Source organism: Cariama cristata, unplaced genomic scaffold (genome assembly GCF_000690535.1).
Source record: "Cariama cristata isolate BGI_N322 unplaced genomic scaffold, ASM69053v1 scaffold8874, whole genome shotgun sequence".
Classification (NCBI taxonomy): domain Eukaryota; kingdom Metazoa; phylum Chordata; class Aves; order Cariamiformes; family Cariamidae; genus Cariama; species Cariama cristata.
The window spans coordinates 5,988-16,262 of NW_009611194.1; the positions used below are offsets into that span (position 1 = coordinate 5,988).

At 45.7% G+C, this 10,275-nt stretch overlaps 1 protein-coding gene across 1 annotated transcript; it reads right to left on the reverse strand.

Moving 5' to 3' along the window:
* Positions 1-1,985: 1,985 nt before the first annotated feature.
* Positions 1,986-9,958, reverse strand: LOC104160086 (deleted in malignant brain tumors 1 protein-like; the record flags this gene model as incomplete). Its single annotated transcript, XM_009698145.1, has 10 exons — positions 9,757-9,958; positions 8,908-8,952; positions 8,015-8,168; positions 7,604-7,818; positions 6,387-6,431; positions 4,788-4,938; positions 4,227-4,438; positions 3,787-3,950; positions 2,701-3,089; positions 1,986-2,175 (listed from the first exon to the last, which is right to left on the reverse strand). Coding segments are annotated over exons 1-10 (1,767 nt in total), but the record flags the coding sequence as incomplete, so codon positions are not given.
* Positions 9,959-10,275: the final 317 nt, after the last annotated feature.

A 10,275-nucleotide genomic window follows, 5' to 3' on the forward strand; every position in this document is an offset into this window, starting at 1 on the left:
TCTTCCTGGATTTTTCCAGAACTGAGGTATGTGATGTTCCTGTGTTCTTGTAGGAACAACATGTGAAGAACATATTGCTTGGAAAAATTCTTTATTACAGATGATGTTCTTCAAGACAGCAAAACTTTGAGTTCAAATGCAGAGACACTTTCAGGACTCAAGACAGTAATATCACACTAGAAACATTGTCTTCCTGATTTTGTAATTACATAATTTATATTGGAAATCAGCCATAACTGGAAAAGAGCTCAAATAGCTCGTTCTCTCAACAAAGACCTCCCTAAAGAACTACTCACAAAACAATCAGATGTTCTCTATGAGGATCCGTATGCAGTTGGTAGAATAATTTTTCTCTTTCAGTCGTGTGTAATTGTCTGGATATTCTTAGCTGCATAAAACCTTCTCCATCCGAAACATTTCATTATGCCATGCAATTTTTATGCAAAATTTAATCTCCATCTTAGAAAATTAGAATTGATAGAAAGCAGGACTTGACAGAAAGCTTTGCAGAGTACAACAGCAGTACTTGCGTTCAAGTATTTTGCCTGTTAGCACTGACTGCAGTGGAAACAGGGAACACTACAGGGCGGTTTCAACAGCACTAGGCTTGCCCGAAGGGTAAATTGAAATACATTGCATCACGTTGGGATTTATCAAAGTACTTTTCAGAGGCATGCAAATGGCTCCGTTACTGGCTATCACCCAGCACACATGATGTGCTGCACTCGCAACTGCCCTATGGAGAGGAAGGACTCCTGACCTTAATTTACACCTGAGGAAGAGGGAAACCAATTCATGTTTGGTGTGGAGCAGGAACTGGCCATCTGGGTAATGGTAAACCCAGGTAGTAATTTCCACTAGCAGAGTCAAGATACCCATCTTGAGAGGAGGAAGTTGACGATTCAGGTACCATATTAAGATTTGAGCACCTAATATTGCAGGTAGCAACTAATTAGAGGGTTGTTGTTGAGCTGCAAACTTTTCCTGGTCTTCTGGCTTCCTTCAATGCTGAGTTGTTATGTCAAGCCTACCTCTTCTCATGAGGAGAGCCATCACCACAGGATGCCTATCGTGCTCAGATTTTAATCTTGAATTGTCAAAGAAATTACTCAATGCAAGGAAATTACTCCATCCATCAAATTATTCAGCTGCAGGAGTGTACCAAGTCTCACATGATCTGGTATGGAACTGGTTTCTTCACTTTATGTTTCAAAAGAAACCCAACAAGAGTGAAAACAGCACCTGCCAGGGGCCCGACAGCAATAATAAACGGTACATGAGAAACATCAGTTGGAGCAGGAGCTGAATTCATGTTCTCCTGGATGACAAAAGAGTCCAGCTCTGGGAAAAATGAGAGGGCCTGGTTACATTTGATCCCTCATCTTGCTATCTCCGAAATATAAAAAATGAAAAAAAAGGCACTCTAGATCAGATTTAAAGATTAATCAATTTCTTGCACTCTGATACATCCAGATTCAGGTTTGTATTAGTAGAGTATGTTTATAGAACTTAAACTGCAACTTAAACATTTCAGTTTTAAGATTAAGAAAACAAACAACAAACAAAAAGTTTAGAAATTGCAAATTTGCCAGGGAAGCTTTCGGACTGGATTTTCAGAGACGGCAGCCCCAAATTGCAGGCGGTTTGGGAACAGGTGAGTTCCACAGAGCTGCCTGTGCCCTGTCTTATCACACTTCCCACAGAACTGCTGAATCAGCATTTTTGTTAGATGCGGATGAAGGCAACTGATGTGAAGTGGGGTTAACAGGCAGAAGTCAGTAAGCACATTCCTAATATTTATCGTAGAGTTGCTGGTAAACCAGCAGCAGCGTACTTTCTTTCAGAATTAAATTGTCATTTAAAGATGCTGTCTACTAAAGGAGACAGTTTTATTTAAAATGACGTGCATTCCTATTTGCAGCACTAGCTTCCTGAAGTTGTATTGGGCCAACAACAACAGTCACCCTTTCTTGGCCAGATCTTGCCTCTCTCTTGGCCCCAGTAATACAACCTTGGTAGCATCTGGAGGAATAGTCATAGGCCCTGCACACCACTAATTCACACTGCAGGTAAACCGATGGACTGTGACGAATAAACTGGAAGGCATTGAATTTAAAACGGACCATGTGTTTGTAGGGTGAATAATATGTAGCATAGGTAGAATCTCGAACACACCTAAAAAGAAACAAAAAAACCCCCTCTTATGAATACATACTGCAATCAGTCATTTACATGCCATATAACACATAACATGAAAAGTGATTTTTAAAATGTGATGAAATCATTTTGGAAACTTGCAATTAGGAAAAGCAAGATGCCTTTCTTTGGCAGCATTGAGCGGTGATAACTCCCTTCAGCCTGTCGTGTGCCTAGATACCTAGTGCTTGTATGTTTTTCGGGAAGTGAATTATCCTTACCTGAGATATATCATTGTTACTTCTCTGGTAATAAGAATCCACAGTGAAGTGGCCATAGCCATTTAGTCTATGTGTCATTTTAAGCCGGGGAGTGTGTGTGGTGTTATACTTTGAGTTAATCCATTGCCCTTCCCTCAATAAACCCAAATGCCCGTGTTCACTAATTAGTTAGCAGCTGACATTAATGTATGCTGTATTCACACTATTCCATTAAACAAAAAAAAAAAAAGATACAGGAGTTCAAAAGCCGTTCTAGCTGTAATTGCAATGCATAAGAGCTTACCCATTCCTGATTATATCGTAGGTCACTGTCGTAAAATTGTGGGGGGTGGGAGATGCCACACATGTGTCCACAAATAACACCAGGTTTGGATCAGAGCTGTGCAGGTAAGCTTCAAGGAACAAATTCTGGTTGATATCAACATAGTATGGTGAGTGATTCACTGGCCGTGAGAAGGATGCAGAATGATAAAATGTAAGGTTTACATCATATCTGCCATACTGAGTTTCATTGACTTCAAAATTGTCCTCCGCAACATACATTATTTGTGCCCATGTGTTCTGAAGCATTTTGCAGTTGATATGCAAGTGGAGATTTTTATTTCTTGTGATTACAGTACCAGAAGAGGATCCTCTAATAAGGTTGGAATAGATTATTGTATTGTTGTTTCCCTGTTTGACATATAAAATAAAATGCAAAATTAATTCATATAGTCAGGTTTCTTATTATTCATTCTAAACTTTGCTGTATCCTTACAGCAATGTGCACAGTAAATGCATTATTTCCCAGAAAGTCTGCCGTGGAGAAGTCTGAACCTAGTAATTTCTGTTTTCAAGATAAGAATCTGTAATCTATGTGTAATATTCAGTGACTACAGTGTGGGCCTAGAAAACTGCTCACACTAAATGCAGACACAACTGAATTAAATACAACCTCTACGATGCTTTGAACATTAAATGCCTGAAGGTTCTGGACCAGCACAGTATTTAAGCTGAAATCTGACCAATATGATGATTGGTCATATTTAGTAAAGACTTTGAGACTTTTTTAACCACCACACTCAGCTTAGGACCTGGAAAATGCCAAGTATTTACTTCCTTCTGCACTTTATTTCTTAGGAGATCAATAACAGGCTATAAGTGAATGCTCTGGCAGCAGGCACAGGGAATACAAGTGTTGATCAACCTTATCGTTCAGGAGAGGGGAGGCAGCCCATAATTACCAGGACACTTCCAGTCCCTGCAGACCCCAGTATAGCTTTCATTTCGTGCTGGTTTGCAAAACGAATTCTTTGATTTGAATTTTTTACACACTCACTCACAATATTTGCATATTTTGTTGAAACATTTGAAGTCATACCTCTCTCACCGTGCCGCAGCGAGTGTACGGTATGTCGAATATAACATAGGATGATGTAATGTTGGGTTTGCAATGGGGGTCATTCACGGTGAGATTCCAAGCAGAGTAGCCCTGTGACTGAAGGTAGTATCTGCTCACAACTACATGCATGTGTTCTGGTAAACACAGCAGTGCTAACGGATGGCAAAGAAAATACGTTACAAGCTCATCGAAGTGACCAAGAAAGGTTCTAAGTTGTGACTTAAATAAACAGTATCTTTTGCAGAAGCAGATGATATTGCAGAAGGAGTTCAGAATCCAAACCGTACTCTTGCACCTCTATGAAACACTACAGATCTAATTTAAAATAACATGACATGGGTGATTCGTTGAAGTGGTACAACGTGATGAACAATTTGTGAATTAGCAAATAATTGAGAAGCAGGTTCCTGCTTTAAACATGAACTTACTAGTGCTCTGATCTGCTGGAGTGGAATAATAGTCAGCCTGAAACCCTCTGTATGTGTATCGAGAATTACTGTAAAATTGGACAGTCAGCAGGTTTGAGGAAGATGTGTATGTGCGTAAAGAACCAGAACAAAATTTCCCAAGGAGAGGAGAGGTATGGAGGGGCCCATCATAGACTTCCACGTAGTCAGACAGGCATCTGCCACCTTCCATCCTGGGGAGCAAACATGACTATTTAGTTCAATGTTTCATTTTTATTTTATTATTCATTCCCCCCCCCCCCCCTTTTTTTTTTGAACTCAGATTAACTGAGTTCATAGCAAAAGAGTACATTTTACTGATATGATTATCAAATCTCTGGAACAGAAATTATAGCCTCCAATTTCTGTCTCATTAGATGCCAGCTACATTATTGACTATATAAACAGAAATGGACATATTTTTCACCTCAGACATACCAAAAGCTTTGAAAAAGATCCTTGAAATCAAGCAGCTATCTGCTTAGTAAGTCCAAGATGTCAATCCTATACATTTATCTTCCCAAGTAATAAATTTTTACTTACTGAACGTCTCTAAATGTGAGTGTGACACGGAAGTTGCTCTTTACTTCTATTTCCCAAACACAGTTGGCATTGTTTGGATAATTTCTAGGGTAAAATGGACTCTGTAATGTACCAGATGAAGAGGAAAGCAAGCCGCCACAAGAAGAATCTTCTGCAGAGAAAAATATGAGAAGAAAAATATACATATACACCATCTAAGGTTGCTTTTGGAATATGTCTATGTAGGATTTATAAGGCTAAAATTTAGAGGCAGTGACTTCTACCAGCTTCAATGGTCTTTCTATTAGGTCCATATATCATCTGAATGCAGATTAGGAGATGCTAAGCACACTGAACAGCTTTTATAATGCTGATCTTCAGTGTCTGCACTAGTAGGGTATGAGTATTTGTCATAGAACTGTACAGTTATTGAAGTTGGACCCCTGGAGACCAGCTGGTCCTTGACAGAGACAAAGTCACAACTGAGCCTGGTTTGCCTCTATTACAATTTCTAATGACCAAAGGAAAACAAAAAAAAGAACAAAAGTATTTTGTTTCCAAACAAGAATGCTGACAAATATCCAATTCATAAACATGAAGACCTTATGTCACAGTCAAAAAAATTGTACGAAATTTATATGTAGATCAGTTGCAGCCTAACCAAATAACAGGGGAATCAAGATCTAGGAAAGTTGAGAAGTGAAATAAAGTAATGGATTTCTAGGACACTTGTCAGTACAAGCTCGAACTACTCCAAGAAAAGAGAAATCTGTAAATGAACACCTTCTTCTGAACTACATTCCAAATTAGAAAAAAACCCCACATTTACTTCTTTCAACCTAAAGAAGGAACAAGAGACCTACTGAAGTCTAAGAGATTTTCAGTTTTTATTTTCAACTTCTAGCAAACATGAATAAACCCTTCTCTGACTGACCTAGTGTTTACTATGTAAACAGTTAAACTTTCAAAATACACACTATCCTCAAATGATGTGCTTGAACAAACAGCTGAAATATAGAAATTAGTGCAATAACAGTATTCATGAAGTGGTTGAAAACAATTCTTCCTAAGTACTTGTGAGATTACTGCTCGACTGTAAAGAGATAAGTGACTACACTGGGTGTGTAATCACCTGCACTGCTGTTTTGGGGTAATTTGAGGCATTGTTCTTTTGGTATTAAATGAAGAGGAGTATGCCCCAAAATTGCGAGCATTAACAATCATCTCGTTGGCTACAATCAGGACCAAGCAAATCCTCTGCCTGAACTCGTATACACACAGCCCCAACACAAACACATGATCCTTTCCATCTGCGGACCCCATCTCAGATGCTTCACAGACTTTCTGCCTGAAGATCAGGAAACACTTTTACTGTGAGGGTGACTGACCAATGGCACAGCTTGCCCACAGCAGTGCTGGATTCTCCACATCTGGAGATAGTCAAAAGCCATCTGGACATGGTCTTGGGCAGCCAGCTCTAGATGACTTGGTTTTGGTTTTAGCAAGCGGGTTGAACCAGATGACTTCCAGAAGTCCCTTCCAGCCTCAACCATCCTGTGATTCTGTGGTCCATAACTGGGTGCAGGAGCTAGTCAGACCCCTCAACTCCTCCGGACATACCTGAGGTTGATGACACGGTGGGCGTCGAGCTGGAGTTATCTGGTACTGCAGGGAGAGAGCAGCAGGTGAACATGCAGCATTTTGCCTAATAGAAACAACCCTGTGGGAGTCACCCCTCCCCTAAAGGGGTCCCAGGACACTGAAACCCAAGACCTACAATCACCACCTGGATGTGTGGCAGGTCCCTGTGTGGCTGCACCTCAAAGCCTTGCCCCTCCATCCCACCAGCCTGGAGTGCAGCTCATGTTCTGCATGTGCAATACATCGGCAAGGCCTCAAATCTCTTTGTTAATTGTCAGGATGATGGGACAGAGTGGATCCTCAGCAAGTTTGCTGATGACAACAAAATGGGAGGAAAGGCTGGTACACCAGAGGGTCCTGCTGCCATGCAGGGGGACCTCGGCAGCCTGGAGAAATGGGCCAACAGGAACCTCATGCAGTTCAACAAGGAGAAGTGCCAACTCCTGCCCCTGGGTAAGAAGAACCCCAAGCACCAGCAGGCACGGTGGGCTGCCCGGCTGAGAAGCAGCTCTCCAGAAAAGGTCCCTGGGATCCTGGTGAACACAAGGTTCAACACAAGCCTGCAAGGGTTTAGCAGGAGTTGTTGGACTAGATGGCCTCTGGAGGTCCCTTCCAACATCAACCATCCTGTGATTCTATGACCTTGAGCAAGGGCAAGAGATACCCAGACCCCTCAAGCCCTCCAGGCCCTACCTGAGGTCAGCGACACAGAGGGAGTTGAGCTGGAGCTACCTGGAGCTGTAGGCAAAGAGCAGTGGCCATGCTCGCTCCTTAACAGCTCCTCAGCTGCAAAAAGGAGTTCACTGCATTGCGTGTGAACACATCAGCCCTCTTTATTTTGAGAAGTAACGAAGTAGTAACCATGAGCAGCAATATTGGCCTCTGCAGCTGTAGTAGTGAGTGTGCCATAAACAAGCAACTCCTCTGCCCGCGGTAAAGGTCAGAAAAAAAGATGATGGACCAGCGGCAGCACTGGCGGAGGTGGAGAAAGCCCTATCCCTGCCCATCAGCAAAGAAACAGCGTTCTGGCAGCAGTCTGGTGGCAATCCTGTCCAAAAAGGTGCCCCCAAGCCAAAACGCCTGTCAGTGAGGCCAGAGGGTCTGGCTGTCCATAGGTGTCAGGAGCTAACAGCAGGCCCTTAAGAACAGTTTGTGCTTCTGCCCTGGCAAAGAGTAAAGGATGGCTCTGGTCCTACCTGTCGTGCTGCTGAAGCCAGGAAACGAGTAGTAGTAGGCCTGGAAACCTCTCCGGGTGATGCTGCTGTCACTGTGAAACAGGATGGTCAGCTGGTGCCCGGATGACTTGAAGATGCGATTGTTGTTCCTGCAAACAGTCCCGAGGAGCGGGTCCCCAGGGGACCCACCGTCGTACACCTCGATGGCGTCGTACTGGCAGCTGCTGCCTTCCAGCCTGTGGAGGGAGAGGAGGGTCTGTTTGCACCGCAGGCTGTGCCACCTCCCAGCATGAGTATCAGCAGGAGCTGCAGGGCTCAAGCAACCCGACCCCATTCCCAGCCTGGCCCTGGCTCTTGGGTAGAGGCGGCCAAGGCCCCACAATGGGGACAAAGCCACCCCTGATCCCAGAGCCAGCACCCCTCTGGACTCACTCGACATCCAAAAAGTGGAGCTCAACTCTGTGATCCACCTCCCGCAGCCATATGCGCCACACGCAGCGGATGCTGTTGGGGTAGGAGTTGGGGTACCCTGGGCTCTGGACTGAGCCGGACAAACCCTGAAGCAAGCCACCGCAGGAGCTGGACCCTGTGGAAAGGAGCAGAGTCTGGGGTCGGGCAGAGGGCTCTTGAAATCTCATTGCCAGAAGCTGTCCAAGAAGGTCATGGCCACCAGCAAGGAGGCTGTGCCACAGCTCCACAGAGACCCTCCCTCCCGGGCATGTGGCCGCACCCCAAAGCCTCATAGCTGTGTCCTCCCAGCCCAGAGCACAAGTTGTGCTTGGCCGGGACTGTAATACCCATCGGCGGGGCCTGGCCATCCAGTGGGACACCTAGGGCAGGAGATAACCTGACCCCTTAACCCCTCTGGAGCTAAACGTGGTCAACAACATGGGGGGAGTTGAGCTGGAGTATTTTGCCTAAGAGGAACGACCTGCTGGGAGTCAACCCTCTCCAAAAGCCTGGCTCTTTTCCAGTGGTGCCCAGTGATGGGACAAATGGCCATGGGCACAAACCAAAACATAGGAGGTTCCCTCTGAAGATCAGGAAACACTTTTTCACTGTGGGGGTGTGTGTGTGTGTGTGTGTGTGTGTGACTGAGCATGGGCACAGCTTGCCCACAGAGGTGGTAGACTCTCCATCCTTGGAGATAGCCAAAAGCCATCTGGACATGGTCTTGGGCAGCCAGATCTAGGTGACTTGGCTTTAGCAGGGGGGTTGAAACAGATGACCTCCAGAAGTCTCTTCCAGCCTCAACCATCCCATAATTCTGTGGTCCATAACTGGGTGCAGGACCTAGTCAGACTCCTCAACTCCTCCGGACGTACCTGAGGTCGATGACACGGTGGGCGTCAAGCTGGAGCTATCTGGTACTGCAGGGAGAGAGCAGCAGGTGAGTGAGCAGTGTTTTTGCCTAAGAGGTACATCCTGCTGGGAGTCACCCCTCTGCAAAGGGAACCCCCAGACAATGAAACCCACAACCCACAGTCGGCACTGTAATGTGGCAGGACTCAGGAAGATGGCTGCAGTACCAACTGCCCCAGCACTTGCTCAAGGGCATCACCACTGTGACACCATGAAGACCAGCGCCAAACTTCTCCCACAGAAGAAGTGACTGCTCAATCCCAAAGGATTCCAAGCGATCCTGCACCTTCCTGAGCATCAGGAACGTTACCCAGGGTCTGTAAGTGCAGCCCACATTTGGGTCTTGTGCTGTGATGGAGGCAGAGCATCCCAGAGGCAGAGCACCCCAAGGAGAAGAAGAATGTAAACAGAAATCTCTGGTTACCTGTTGGTGGAGGCACTGTTAGTCCGGAGTCTGGAAGGAGAAAACCAGAGGGTGTGAGGCACTTGGACCCCTTGGCTCCCCTCAGAGCACATGCTATAAGCTCAGAGAGAGCTACGGAGGGACCCCGTGGAGAGGGTGGCCTGGCTCAAAACTGACCCCCTCCTTGCACCCTGCTCTGCACGCAAGCCGTCGTCTGAATCCCAGATCTCCCAAGTACAGTCTGCAAGAGCAGCTACAGTGCTCCCTCAGTAACATGGCCCCCTGCATCAAGGACACGGACCCACGACCCACTCCTGACCTGCAGAACACAGAGCAGCCTTCGCCCAGCCTCCCACAAACTCCAAATGGGTTTTCTCCAAGAAAACATCCCCAAAATGCAAAAACCCACCTGAGCATATGACAGAAGCGGCCCCGTGATAACAGACAGAGTATTCTTCCTTGTAAGGGCAATACCACAGATAGTCTTCAGAGCCTTCACAATTCACCTCCGTCAACATGTACGTGTACCAGTCACTCGAAGGGAAATAGTGCATCACACCAAGAGGCGAGCCACAGCCAAGCTGCCTGCACGCAACCTGGGCGTCTTGCATGTCCCACAGGTACCCGCACACTTTTCCCCAGCCTCCAAAATAGAAGACTTGCACGTTGCCTGCACATCTGTTTGGCCCATCAGTCAGCTGCAGCAACAGCTCTTTGAGAGACACAAAACCCTTGGTCAGGCCAGCAGTGCCCTAATTTCAAGCAAGGACATTTTCTGCCCGATGCCTGAGACAGCGGGCAGTGCCGGCGGTCCAGGGAGGCCCACAGGTCTTTGCAAACCATCCTCATCTTGCATGCGCCCTGGGAAAGCCGTGGGGGCCAGGACCTTACCCCTGGGATGGTGGGCCTGTGCTCTCAGGTTTAACCC